General features: G+C 37.5%; 1 protein-coding gene across 1 annotated transcript in view; it reads left to right on the top strand.

Annotated features, from left to right (window-relative positions):
- Positions 1-13,549, top strand: part of HNMT (histamine N-methyltransferase) — a 35,623-nt gene extending 22,074 nt beyond the window's left edge. The window contains exons 3-6 of the mRNA XM_007453724.1: positions 1,303-1,410; positions 2,459-2,589; positions 5,907-6,000; positions 13,151-13,549. Coding sequence (XP_007453786.1) covers positions 1,303-1,410; positions 2,459-2,589; positions 5,907-6,000; positions 13,151-13,506 — 689 coding nt within the window. The 3' untranslated portion in view covers positions 13,507-13,549. The remainder of the gene's footprint in view (positions 1-1,302; positions 1,411-2,458; positions 2,590-5,906; positions 6,001-13,150) is intronic.
- The last annotated feature ends 2,003 nt before the right edge of the window (positions 13,550-15,552 follow it).

Genomic DNA, 15,552 nt, shown 5'->3' with positions numbered 1-15,552 from the left:
GGGAAAGAAGAGAGATTTTTAAAGAGAAGGACTCAATGATAACAATAAAAATAATGAACAGCTAACATTTATTAGGTGCCAACTCTATTTTGCACTGTGCTTTATATGCATTGCCTCATTTAATCCTCTCACCCAATAAATGATGTGCTATTAATATTGCTGTTTTTCTCATGTGGAAAATGCACCTTAGAGAGATAAAGCAAATCTCCAAAGGTCATAATACCAAGTAAGCGGATCAGACAGGTTTGGAACTCAAGTCTATCCAACTTACCATCATCTATCTCTCTTACATAGTCACCTACAGGCTAAATTTTCATCAGGGCAGGTATCTATTTGCTCCTCTTATCATCATTTGCTAGAGCCTAGTGTAGTGCCTGGCACATAGTAAATAATTAATCATTGGTGCATGAATTAATGCATAAATATCTATTCTGCCATAACTTCCTATCCATTTACCTCTCTGGGATCACCTCTTTCATGGAGGCACTGCCTTGCCTAACATTCCAAAACTCTGAATTGCCAGTAGTCCCACATATACGATTCTGTTTCCTGACTTCCTGTCCTCTCTACCTGCAATTCCCATTTCCCCAGAAGTCCCTGGGCTAACTTCCACTTACCCTGTAACAGAGAACTCAGGAGTGATCTGCCATGAAGCTTTCCCTCTCTCTGGCCTCTCCTCCTATCCTCTCCCTCGCTGTCTCCTTTCTCCTTCCCACCTTGGTCCAACCCAGCCAGCGTTCTTTCCATGTCTGTCTATACCACTAGACCATGGTGTTTTTGAGGGCACGTGTCTGATATACTTTTTAATCCTTTTTTATACCTGACATATTTTGTATTTGACATATATTTTGTATGCATCTGGCCTAGCCTAATTTATCAATTCTATGGCATGTTTTTTTCATACTTAACATCTCTGAAATTGATATACATCTTCCAGTTGATGAAATCTTAAAATTATAATTGACAGTGTTTTTTCTGATTTAGTGATATAAAAAGAAGGGCTGTTTGCATCCTATAATGAAGGGCATCTTAGACTTACTGTAATATAATAATTGATATTAAATAAAGGCTATATGAATGAATGAATGAATGAATGAATAGCAATCATAGCCCTCCTCAAATCACATTATTATTCCTACTTACAACTTAGCTGTTCTGCATCATAGACATTGTGGCAGGGCAACAGCTGAGTATTATTCTTTATTTATGCTGGGCTTTCCTAGAGATAATAAACTCGTTCAAATTATTCTTAATCATTTCTTTCTGGACTGAGGTGATCTGTTCCCTATGCTTTTCTTCCAGGTGAAATGGATCTTCATATCCTCTCCAAAGTGCAGGCTCAATACCCAGGAGTTAGTATCAACAATGAAGTTGTTGAACCAAGTGCTGAACAAATCGCCAAGTACAAAGGTACTTGTAATCCATGGTGCTGTATATCAAATTCTATTCTGAAAGGCCTATCATCCCAAATGCGTCCCTTCAATCATTAACAACATAGCTGCTGTGGTATGTTCTTTGTAAGCTTATTGAGAGAAGAACCTGATTAGTTTGTTTTCTTGGCAGGAATGACTAAACATCTCAGAATATAAATAGTGATTAGAATCCCCCCCCCTTTTTTTTTTACTGACTCTCCATCCCTCCCCTGGTCATCAACTATTATCTTTGATATTTATTCTTAGAGACAGAGCCATTAATTCATTCAGAGGTATTTAAACAGAATCCCTGCCCTTAAAGAGCTTACGTTTCATTGCTTACAGCAGGAATCAGGAAACTTTTCTTTAAAAAGGGCCAGAGAGTAAGTATTTTAGACTTAGAGGGCCACATGGTCTCTGTCACAACTAATCAGCTCTGCCACTGAAGCCCAAAAGCAGCCATAGATAATACATACACTAATGAGTGTGGGTATGTTGCAATAAAACTTTATAAACACTAAAATTTGAATTTTATATCATTTTTACCTATCATGAAGTATTATTCTTCTTTTGATTTTGTTCAACCATTTAAAAGTGTGATGGCACAAGATATGAAAGAAGCATGAAATCAGAAAGTAGTGTATATTTTTAGCTTGCAGTCTATTTAAAAATAGGTGGTGGGAAGATATGGCCTATGCCATGGTTTGCTGATTCCTGAGTTACAGAGTCATATCACCTGTCTTACATCAATTTTCCATTGATAAAATTCACCAGTTGATTTCCCGTTAACACTGAGATAATAGTACCTATGTCTGATCAGGATTCTCATAATTATTTCTTATTGACTCCATTCTCTAATTTCATTTAACACTAGAGGAAAAACTAGGATGAACTAACTCTTTGGTCTTCTGGAGATTTGTAAAAAAGAAAAATGTGCTTTGTATCTGTTACGTATATAACACTGATTGCACTAAAATTCTAAATGGAAATGGGTTCCGAATTTGCAGTTAAAATTGATGGTGTGCCACCTCTTCTCCGTATTTTAGAGCTTGTAACAAAGACATCAAACCTCGAGAACATAAAGTTTACTTGGCATAAGGAGACATCATCCGAATATCAAAATAGAATGATGGAGAAAAAAGAACTTCAGAAGTGGAACTTTATTCATATGATTCAGGTAAGAAATATTTATTGTTATATACTCTCAGAAGAAAGGTTTTGCAGAAATATTTCAGAGTACCTAATATTTTAACTTTAAAAAGAAAAATGAAAATCTGATTTCTGATTTTACAAGTGACCATTATCTGTCCAAATTGAAGTTAAAGATGTTGACAATACTAAGAGATTCTCTGTAACATTTAAAAAGCCAGTTTTCTCAATGCAAAATACCCCCATAGTTACTGATTTGTTTTTCAATGCTGGCTTAACTTTTGTGGGATTGAAAGTTCATAGATAGTAGAGTGTAACACATCCTAACACAATTCTCCAGTAACTCTAATGGTCTGGATGGACCAACATCCCAGAGTTTTTCTGAGTCCTCTTGCTTTTGCTTCTTTTGATGACCTGGCTCGTGTGCACATGACAGAAGGGCAGGCTAGATGATTTCTCAGGTCAACAAAGTGTTACTGACATTAGTCAGTCATTACATAGGAAATTTGTTTCCATGGTCCAGCATTTATAGTATATTTCTTAGAAATACGATGGTGTATTTCTTAGAAATACGATAGTGTATTTCTTGGAAAGGGGGAGACAATTCAGTAGGTGGTATGGGGACATACTTCCAGAGGTCACTGACATATCTGGAGAGCATATAGGTAGGTGTATAGGCTTTGGGTGTTGGCTACCATTAAAAGATGTGTATATTTTAGAAATACCACGATGAACAACAAGATGCTTCTTGCTTTCTATAGTCCACAAGCACAGTCATCCCAAAGGAATAAAGTTTTTAAAATCATAGGAAGAAATGACTCCAAAATCAGCATAACCAGGCAATCCTACATCTTTGCTTTCTTAGCGGACAAAATCTTTTACCTATAAGGGAGTGCTTAACATTGCTCAGCAAACCTAATGTTTCTCTACGAGACTTACTTTCCCACCTTCTCAAACAGCTGGCCCTTGAACAACACAGGTTCGAACTGCATGGGTCCACTTATATGTGGATTTTTTCAATAATAAATGCTACATGACTGGATGCAGAACCCCAGAAACAGAGAAACTGCATATAGGGAGGGCCAGCTCTGTGTTATGTGTGAATATTTGTGCACAGAGTGTTGGTGTTCCTAACCCCTGCCTTGTTCAAGGGTCACCTGTATAACTATTTCATACCTCCCTCCCTCTCCTTATACCTCCTGTAATCCCTCCTCCACCACTCATTTCCAACTGATGACCTCACGTCCTATTCTGTAGCAAAAAGAGAAACCAACAGGTAGAAAATCATCTTTCACTCTCCAAATTTAAACATAGCTGCACCTGTACGCACCATGTCTTTCTTTCCTCTTATTACAAAAGCCTCCCTTTATCAAAAGCCAATCCCTCCACGTATGCTCTGGATCCCACTCTTATAAAATTCTTTTTTTTTAGCATTTTAAAAAATCTGTATTCTACAAACATACCAGTGAATGCTATAAATAAGGTAATATGACATAAAACAAAATGAAAACTATATGTAAGAATGTTCTCTTTAGTGTACAGAATTAATGGCAGTTGCTGCACTATCTAGCTACTTAAATATATCCATATCTATAACTATATTTATATCTATAATTATATATATATATATATAATTCTTATATAATGTTGCAGCTTCAGAGATCATTCTCCAGTTTCTCTCAAAAGCTCCACGTCTGTTCTTTCTTTCTTATAGCAACTCTGCTTCCTCTGATTACTCCTCTGTCCCGCTCCATCTACTCTGCATTTTTCTGTGCTATTTCTCTGTCTCTCTATTGCTCCTTGCGGTCCTAGCATTCTCATGACATCCTTCAACTTAATATTCATAATCAACTGCAGAGATTCTGTGTCTATTAGATCAAATTTCAGAGCATCTGCTATGACCCACCTCCTCTTTTCAGCCAGGTCATGTCATGGATGGTTAGCCATCTTGTGGATTAGCTGCATCTGGGTGCCTGTCTATGTATGGTCCCTGTGATGAACAGCATGGAGTGACATGATACTAAATATGGCCTGTGATGCTGCACAAGCCGTGTGCAGCTCCATTGTATTTCATTCATTTGTGTGAGAGGGGCATAGCTTAGGTTGTTTTTGCTTTACGCAATAAATTCTATCATGGCATCTACATAAAACATTGAATTCCTATTTAAGAGAGCTGAAGATGAGACATAAGAAGTGTCTATGGTGGTAGATTCCAGCGATGTAAGTCCTTAGGGAAAATTTTCTACTGCCAGTGTTTAATTCCAAGCTCTATCCGTGCTGGGTGGAAAGACCTCTCCCTGCACTTCACCAGAGATGGTTCAGTTATTAAAAATGGGTGGGCTTACTTCACTCTGGGTCAGAAAGAGAAAAACAAATACTGTATGCTAACACATATATATGGAATCTAAAAAAAAAAAAAAAAGCTACTGATGAACCTAGTTGCAGGGCAGGAATAAAGAGGCAGACATAGAGAATGGACTTGAGGACACGGGGTGGGAGGGCAAAGCTGGGGCGAAGTGAGTAGCATCGACATATATACACTACCGAATGTAAAATAGTCAGCTGGTGGGAAGCAGCAGCATAGCACAGGGAGATCGGCTGGGTGCTTTGTGACCACCTAGAAGGGTGGGATAGGGAGGATGGGAGGGAGGGGATATATGGGGACAAATCTATGCGTATGGCTGATTCGTTTTGTTGTGCAACAACAGAAACTAACACGGTATTGTGAAGCAATTATACTCCAATAAAGATCTATTAAAAAAAAAAAAAAAAAAAAGGGTGGGCTGACTCCTAGCACCCTGGAACCATGCATGTAACTTTAGGCTTTATCCAGTCCATTTCCCTAGAGAATCTGTCAACATCAAAGCCTGTCACATTTTCCATGATTTTAAGAAAAGCATCTGTGAGTCTACGGTGAAGCTAGTGCAAAGGGCTTAATTTTAAAGCAACGCTCCATGAAATGGAATGTTTTTACGGTGCCAGCACCATTTTTGCCCAGAACTACTAAAACTCTCAAAATATAGAGTGAGCATTAGAATTCAGTGCCCCCATGTGGAATGCAGACTGTCTCGAGCTATTAATGTCTGTGTTAATGAAGCCAGAAAGAGTAAAGTTTAAGCTGTTTGACTCTAGTTGAGTAAATCCCATAGTTTCCCCGTTCCCCAAATATTTTCTCACACTATTATTCTATCTCTATATATAACTTTAATTTTTAAATTTCTTAAGTGTTTTGTTGAATAAAAATCCACTCAACTTGAACATCAAACCTTCTAGTGAGTATTTAGTCCAAGCAACAAAGACATTGACATAGAAAAGCATCTCATTTCTCTCTTCCTTCATTTCTAGATGCTGTATTATGTAAAAGACATCCCAGCCACCCTGAAATTCTTCCATAGTCTCTTAGCTACCAGTGCTAAGATTCTCATTACTCTTGTGTCCGGTAAGTTATTTCCCTTCAGCCTGAATTTTAAAACAGTGATAGCGCATGGATGTATGTGTTTGAAGGCAGCTGGTATATTTCATCTTCATTATGAAATTCTTGATTTGGCTTCTGATCAGAGTCAATTAATTAACACAGTATTAGGAAAATCCTTCACAACAGCTTTCAATTTAGGAGTTCCAGTGGAATTAAATGTCTGTTTACTTCTTTCTCTCGGGCAAATATATCCTTGTTGTCTCTATATAAAAAATATTTATTTAACATACAGCAAATACAACAGATAGGAATGTTTTTAATGAGAGTAAAAATAGTAAATATTTCTATTTACCACCTTTTTGTCTCTTGAATGTCTCTTTCTCTTCTGTGATGTTTATTAATAAATATCAATAAAATAAAGGTTTAAATATTTGGGACACTATCATATTTGATTAATTTGCATTTCTAGAGCCATTATCAATGTTCATTTAGGTTTTCTCAAATAAGTATCAAAAATGGTCCACTTGTTTTGTTTTGTGTTGTCGTGTTATTTTCCAAAGAAGGCATTTGATCATGTCATGTTGTTTCCAATGATACAATAAGTACCACACAGAGAACATAAGTGAACAGATTAGCAAATGAAACACTGACATTGTTGCATTCATTAATTCATTACTTCTTTCATTCAGCAGTCTTTGTGGATTGTCCACACAGTGCTAGGCAGGTTCACTCCACGTACACAGCAGACTCTATCTCCCTAAGCTTATACCAGAGCCTGTACTCAGAAACCATATGTCGCAAAATTCATTTATTCTTTGTTTCTTTATAAATTTATTTATTTTTGGCTGCATTGGGTCTTCGTTGCTTGCCGTGGGCTTTCTCTAATTGCTATGAGTGGAGGCTACTCTTCGCTGTGGTGCGCGGGCTTCAGCAGTTGTGGCTCACGGGCTCTAGAGTGCAGGCTCAGTAGTTGTGGTGCATGGGCTTAGTTGCTCCCCAGCATGTGGGATCTTCCCGGACCAGGGCTCGAACCCGTGTCCCCTGCACTGGCAGGCGGATTCTCAACCACTGCGCCACCAGGGAAGTACCCATGTATTCTTAAATATGAGGAATGGCTTTAAGGATGGCAAACATAGCTGTTGCCTATAACCCTGGGTTTGAACTCATGCGGGAGTTTGGCAAATGAAGAGTTCCTGTACACAACCTCTCCTCTAAGGGAACATTTGATATACTATTTTTATCTCAGGTTAGTTAAAAATACTCATTTGGGTGGGAGAGTTCTATCTTACCATTTAGAAGGGCTTCTGTAAACTGGATGTTTCCCACCAAACTCTCTCTAAATTAGGACACCTGGGTAAAGCACTTTGTACTGCATTTAGGAATACAGAAGTAAATTTAGTTATCAACACTGAGGACAGTCTATTCTTGATAATCTGTATCAATAATAAAGAAACAGTGTTGCAGACAGAAATAGCAATTCATCCAGTAGTCATATATGTTTGATTTTAGGATATATTTCATATCAAATGCAGATCTACTGTTATATATATTTGGTTTATCTTAAAGATTTTCAGAAGTCAAGTATTTGAGTGTCAGAAGGCAGCTCTCCATGAGTATATGCCTACCAATAAGAAAAAGCCAGCCTAAGGCTTAGAAAGTGGCATGAGCAGTCTATAAGCAACTGAGAATGGACTAAGTGCCCTTATTGATACAGTATTCTGCTGGCTACATCATGAATACGTTAATAGAATCCACGGTTTATTGGCATCAGGATATGTGTAAACCAAAACAGGCCCAGTGAAATGCAGGGTGATACATAAAATCAAGGATGCTGAGGTACTTCCTAGCTGTGTGAACTTGGTCTGTGAGTCTTAGTTCATGCAAGGCCTATTTCCAGATAATCATACCTACATAATACGGCATCTATGCATACATGTAGTTCACATGTATTATGTCTATATACATTCATGGGGGAAAAAAATCAAAGAAAGGGAGTAAAAGCGCAAAAACCAGTTAGCGTTCATAAAAAAAGGTATTTTGAGTCAAAACTTATTCATTCTGTAGTTTGACGGTGGAGATGTTTTACTAACTTTTTCAGCACACAGCTTACAATTTTTCATTACTGCACACAGCGTGGGAGGCAGGTATCCCAAAGAGGAAAACACTGGTAACACACAACCTCTTAACTCCCGTGCTCTTTCCTAAGATATCAGCTCCTTACTTCCCCCTTCTACCCCTCTTATTTGTTACCTAGAGCAGTTTAACTCCCTTTTGCTCTGCCTCTCTGACCTAGATAAACCTGTGCACCTATAAACCCATCTTAACAACAGTATATTTCTCTGAGATAAATTCTGTTGGCCCCTCGGTGTATGGAAGTGCCTATGGTCTTCTTTTTTAAAAATAGCAAGAACTGCTCTGTCGCATTAATAAAGCTGATACAAATATAGGGGTCAACTTTCAGGAAAATAGAGCATAGTCAATTTCCAACAGTGAAAACAAAGTTAATCGCAAGAACTTTCCAATCAGATTTGTTTTATATCGTTGTCAATTAACATGTATAGAATTGATCCACATTTTTATTAGTCACTCTTTCATTTGATGATATCACTGCAAATCCCTATCTGCCAGACCAGTCTGTGGATAGCAGACAGGTTTGGGAAAGCTCCCCAGGTCATCTGAGGTGCCTGATCAACTTCCTACCTTACCGCTGTAGAAAAACCATTACCCTAAACTACCTTCTCAGCCCCAACTTGAACCCCCATTTTTCATACTTGCCCAATGAAAACATTCCTTAAACTTGAATAGTACCCTAAAACTTGAAACACCTACACCAAAATGGTTCACATTTTATATCTGTTTATATCTGTTTATATCACATTTGTTGCAGTCACTTTCTAAATGGAATTTGCTTCATAATTACCCAGAAGTGAAGAAGCCTGTTTGTGTATTTCCTTTCTTTTCAGGCAACATTCTCATCCATAGCCTCACTGCAATACAGCAAACTGAGTACTCGATGCCAACAGAGTCAGACAAGCCTAGAACTAGTCACTAAATTAAATTTCTAAGAACACTCATCAAGCCAGTATCTCACCTAAGCACATAATGGTATGTCTGGATTAACATCTTGCTCTAAAAGGTCATCTTAAATATGCCCCACAGCTAAGGCTTCTGCCTGTCCATCCGAGTCAGACACTGACCTGTTACTGAACTGATGCGTTCTCTCTGTGAATAAACTGAATTATTCAGTTATTTGAGCACCATATGGACACCCACTGTTTGCAATTTATTAGATTCTAAGATAATGAAATATGGGGTCAGTTTCTAGATTTAATTATGCAGGGCACCCAGCTTGGTTAAGGTGACAGGTGTATTCAGCATATTCAAACACAGCCTACACTCTTGGTCCCAAGTTGACTGCATAGGATAGTCATGTAGATTTGGTTCATTCAGCTTTTATTGAGCTCTTCTAGTTGGTCACTGCTAGGCTCTGGGGTTGCAAAGATGACTGTTACTCCTCTGCCTTTGAAAGGCTCCTAATCTAATGGAGGATTCAGACACCTACATACTTTCAAAAAGGTGCTAATTTCTGATCAGAGGCAGATAGGGAGTTTAAGGAGAGTTCCTGGAGAGCAAGAGGCTCTGCCTCTTATCTCTAGTCCCAGATCTTTGCAAAACCCTTGGCAACTAGAAGAAGACACCCAGTGAATGTGTTTGAATTGAACTGAATAATTGTTTATTATTTTTGCCTTATACTATCCCAACTACAACTAGTTCTGAATGTCCATTCAAAAAAAGATACCATGTTTTAGCTAACGTGATAGACATGGAATCAGAGAATACAGAAAGTTCTGAAGATTTGAAGATGGATTTAATAAACAGGAATAAAAGACTCAATAAAGAAGATACACATATTCACACGCACACAGTGCACACCGAAATAGGCAGAACAGAGGCTTTCCTCCGGTTCCTAAGTATCCATGAATGAGATAGCCCAGCTCAGTAAATATTTATTTATTTATAACAAACTGAAGTTCCTGATTATAATGATAAAAGATTTGATTTGGGGATGAAAAAGAAGAGAAATAAGAAGAGGTGGATTTTTAAAATGAGGAGTATCCCACACTAAAATAATGTTAGTGGCGTGTTTTTCTGCAAATGTAGTAGCCAGGCATTCGTTGAGAGAGTTGCTAATTAAAATGCAACTTATCTGGTTACAGGAGATTAGCCAGGAGATCAGTGACATTTTCTGTCTTGCCCTCTCCTTATCTAAGGAAGGAGGCAAATCATGGTGTTTTATTTTTAATAAGGGGGGTGGGGGCGAGGGACCTGGTTTATATCATGTTGAAAACAAAAGTAACACCATATGTTGTGCCCATTATGATAATGTATCAGTCAGAAAGTTTCTAATTGCTCAGCTCAGAAATGGCACTGAGTCACAGAACACTGACACCAGCAAATTCTCCGCAATTAGTGTTTGGCTCTTTTTTCTCTGCCACGGTGAAAAAAGAAAAATAATAATGATAACAGAGCCTTTCCTCAACCACTGAAATATTTATTTTCTTGTAGTCTTGTTTGCAGGCAAATTCTTATTTAGGCAGTCACTGTCTTTGGAATGAAAGATTTTTGTAGTACATGCTCATGACCCTCATTTTTTTTTCCACTGAACTGAGGTTTTATTTTCTTCTGCTTCATTCCAATTCTACCTTCTTCTAGAGCTTATCCTGTAGTTATCGTTCCCTCTTCTGAAATGTTAGTGGAACATCAATTATCTAGGCTATTTATTATTTACCATTCTCTGCCTTGGTTATTCTCTTTTGTTGAATTAAATCAGGAGACTTTAGCCAAGCCCATGGATGAGGCCAACATCCTATAATTATATGCAGAATTGTGTGGCTATATAGTGTTTGTATACTTTTCTGAAGAGTCCGATTACCTTCATTACATCATAAAGGAGCTTTTGGAACCAAAAAAGTTCATGCCTTTGAAATCTTAACTTTTAATCCTGGAAACTCATAGTTGTAAGTTCTCTCTTATATTGCTTTGGCCAAGTCCAACTTAATTTCCTAACAATTCAGCAGTGTTTACTATGTGCCAGTCATGGTTCTAAGTGCCTTACTTTATTAACTTGGTGAATCCTTGGAACAATCCTATGAAGATATTCTATTATTATCCCTGATTTATAGATGACAGATCTGAGGCACAGGTTCATAAAGCTAGTAAGAGGAAAAGCCAGGCTTCACACTCAGAAAGTCAGGCTTTAGAGACCACTCTTAATTGCTGCACATATCCACTATCTCTGTAACAGCCCACTATTAGATGCGTATATTAGAAAGTCCATAAATAGCTGTTCTTTTGTTTTGATTTATTAGTATTATTACAGATTTCTGAAAAGCAAGTTTGTTTTTTTACATTCTCAAGATTACAACCAGTGGAAATACATTATCAAAGTAATTCCATATAATATTCATTTATTTTGTAAGTTCTTATTACACATCTGCCATGTGCTTACCATTGAGCAATGATTCACTTCAATTATCTCATTTAATACTTGCAGTTGCATTTGAGGTAAGTATGGTTATCTCTATCTTATAGATGAGAAAACTGAGGTTCTGAGAGACTAAATAACAAACCTCATCTCATTCATGAAGTGTCAGAACAGTTCAACCTATCTCTCCCACAGATGTTGTATCTCTTAGCTTCTACACTGGGCCAGGTTTTCAACTAAATACAACATACACTGCTAATATATCTTCTAAAGCTGGGGACAAAAGTTTTAGGACTCAACCTAGTTGTTGCTGTCCAAGGCAGCATCCTGTAATTGTATAGACATGAGAGGCTACCCCATCTTTGGTTTGGGTAAACTATCATTGTATTTGCTGTGCTCTTTCTTTCTATTTCAATTTTTACTCTTAGACCCTTTCCTCTGAACCAGACTAACATAAACAACTGCCTTCCTCCTATCACCACCTGAATGTCCAACGGGGACCTCAACCTTATGTCTCCAAAACCAGATGCCTGATAACACATTTAAACATGTTCTTCCCTCATTCTTCCCATTTCCAATAATGGCAATTTTCTCTTTTCAGATGCTTGGGCCAAAATGACTGGGGTCATCACTGATTCTTTTCTTTCTTTCACTATCCAAATTATTATTGTTAACAATATCCAAATCATTAGCGAATGGCATTGGATCTAGGAGTGTAATATATAAAAAATTCAACCACTTCTCATCACCTCCAATCTTGCTGGTGCAACGTAACATCATCTAACACCCAGATTATTGCAGTAGCTTTCTTACTGTTCTTCCTGATCTGTCCTTACGCCCCTATAGTCTACTCTCAATAGAGAATAGTCCATCTGTGTGGCCAGAGTGACCTTATGAAAATGCAAATCAGGTTAAGTCACTCTAATATTGTGCTGTCCAATATGGAAGCCACAGTTGGCTACTGAAACTGAAATGAATTAAGATGAAGTAACACTTAAAATTCACTCCCTTAGTCACACTACCACAGTTTACATGTTCCATAACCATAAAGTGGTTAGTGGCTACGATACTGGACAACACAAATATGGAACATGTCCAAGAGTCCAGAAAGTTCTATTAGATCACACTACAATGGCTTCTCATCTTTTTCCATATGATTTAGCACCCGGTCTACTCCTCACCATCACCCATACAACCTCCTCTCCTTCCATGCTCCCCTCTGTTCACTCAATTCCAATCTCACCGGCTTCCTGGCTAGTTCTTAACATGCCAAGCCTGTTCCTGCTTCAGGTCCTTTGCAGTTGCTCTTCTCTCTACCTGGAGTAATCTTCTCTCTGATATTTGTGTGGATTGCTGTCATGTCTCTGCTCAAATGTCACATTATTAGAGAGAATATCTGCAACCACCTGATATAAAACAGCAACCCATCCAACTCTTTGATCCCCCTTATTCCTTGCTCTGATTTGTTTTTCATTAGCACTCTGCACCATCTGATATATGATTTATTTACTTATTTATTTAACTTTCTCTCCTCCCACCCCCTTCACTCCTTGAACTGAGCTACACAAAGGCAAGAATTTCTTTTTTTTAAATTGACTGCTCTATTCCAAGCATCTAGTGTACTGGTTGGCAGAGTAGGTAAAGGAAAAGAAAAATAGCTGAAAGCATGAATTTTGTTCTGTTGCACAGGAACCAGTGGCTGGGACAAGCTATGGAAAAAGTACGGATCTCACTTACCCCGGGATGACCTCTGCCAGTATGTCACGTCATCTGACCTCATGCAGATGCTGGACAAGTTGGGGATTAAGTATGAGTGTTATGACCTTCTGTCCACCATGGACATATCTGACTGTTTTATTGATGGCAATGAAAATGGAGACCTGCTTTGGGATTTTTTGACAGAAACCTGCAACTTTAGTACAACAGCACCACCTGATCTCAAAGCAGAAATTATGAAAGATCTGCAAAAGCCTGAATTCAGTGTAAAGAAAGAGGGAAAGGTTCTTTTCAATAACAGTCTGAGTTTCATAGTGGTTGAGGCATAAATATCCACCATGAGAATATATTCAAAAACTATAGTTTGAACAATTTTGATCATTCACTTATTTGTGTATTAAAATTATAAATATATCTCATAACCTAAAAAGAGCATTTTCTCTGATATGTGAATTAGAAAATCCCAAGATATTCTTGGACTTCCATGTGGAATCATATATGACACTGCTGGTCTTATCCCACCCCTTCTATCGGTAAAGAGACTACATGCTGTCTACATAACACATAATCTGGAAAAATGAGACAACTAAGTTTCACGGGCTTATTGACAATAAAATCCTTTCCATCTGTTGATTATAATGGAATTTCCTGGAATACTAATAAAATATGTGCTATGGATTTTTAAAATACTAGTAAAGTATATGCTTATTGATACCCTGGACATTAAGAAAGCATATGTTTATTGATTTTTCCCCTTCTGTGAAGAAGTATTTCTCTGTGTGCATTTCTTTATTTTAGTTTCTTATTTTTATAGATTGCTCTAATTAACTTTGTCATGTGTTGTCATTTCCTCCCACTTTGTTTTCTCTTTTAATTTTGTCTATGATTTTGCAGTGTTTTGTTTGTTTTCTGCTATACTGAAGTTTTTCTACTTTATTCAGTCAAATTTAGTTTTTTTCCTTTTTTAATTTCTGGACTTCTGACACATTTTAAAAGGCCTTCTAAAACCAACGTTTTAGAATATTAACATATTTAATCATAATAATTTTATAATTTCACTGTAAAAAAATCTTTGATATGTGTGAAGTTTACATAAGTATCAAGAGTGAGTTGAGAACAAGCTGATTTTCCTCAAAAAAAACCCCATCTGTATCAACACAACTGACAAAAAAAAAAACAAAAAAAAAACACTGACTTAAAATACACCTTTTATCATTCACTAAATTTCTTGAAAACACTTGAGTCTCTTTCAATACTCCATCATCCCTATGCCCCTCTGTCTTAAGATCTCCTCTAAGATCAAGAATCATCTTTAGGGCTTCCCTGGTGGCACAGTGGTTAAGAATCCACCTGCGAATGCAGGGGACATGGGTTTGAGCCCTGATCTGGGAGGATCCCACATGATACGGAGCAGCTGGGCCCGTGTGGTACAGCTGCTGAGCCTGCGCTCTGGAGCCTGCGAGCCACAACTACTGAAACCCGTGCGCCTGGAGCCTGTGCTCCGCAGCAGGAGAAGCCACCACAACGAAGAGTAGCCCCCGCTCGCCACAACTAGAGAAAGCCCGCTCACAGCAACGAAGACCCAACACAGCCAAAAATAAAATAAAATAAATAAATACATTTTTAAAAAAATCATCTTTAACAGTAGTATTTCAGAGGATTTTTGAAAAGTTTTTGATAATCTTTATATTATCTTTAATAATAAACATCTATCATTCTTTAAAAAAAGCACACCTCTTAAGTAATTAAGTAATTTTATAATTAATAAATACATATATTTTTAAAAGTAAGTAAATAATTACTACTCCCTGTTAGAAACAGAACAAAAGTAAGGTTTTACTAAAGAGGTCACGGACCCTGATTCACCAGTGATGAAACGTTCAACATAGCATGATATTCACTCTTTCACATCACAGAGCTACCACTTAATGCTGTGGTATAGTCACTTAAAAAGGGTTAATGCCTTCCCTCAGGCCCAGGAAATACACTGGAGTATAGAGCCTATTTATACCAACAAATTACCAAGCTTTATTGTTCATAATAAGTAAAACTGACTTGCATTACTCTCTTTTCTTGGACAACTTTATCAATATTTTTTGAATTGTCAGTTCCAACAAATGAAATGACAGTTATCCAATCAGATTCCTGAATATGAACCCTGAACCATTAATCATACTGACTGATACGTACTACTGACAAAGGAAATCTGTGAAGCAGGCATGATTGATGGATATGGACCATGACGACCTTGAACAACTTCACCAAAAAAATGGAAATCAAGACTACAGAGCAAATTACGGTCTTTTCTAAAAAGCACACGTGCAAAACAAAACAAGAATAGAACTAACATGCTGCTTGAAGATGAAGAAGACTAG

Source organism: Lipotes vexillifer, unplaced genomic scaffold, assembly GCF_000442215.2.
Source record: "Lipotes vexillifer unplaced genomic scaffold, Lipotes_vexillifer_v1.1 scaffold606, whole genome shotgun sequence".
NCBI classification, from domain to species: domain Eukaryota; kingdom Metazoa; phylum Chordata; class Mammalia; order Artiodactyla; family Lipotidae; genus Lipotes; species Lipotes vexillifer.
Note: the sequence above shows the minus strand (reverse complement) of the source record. Positions and strands in the feature narration are given on the sequence as shown.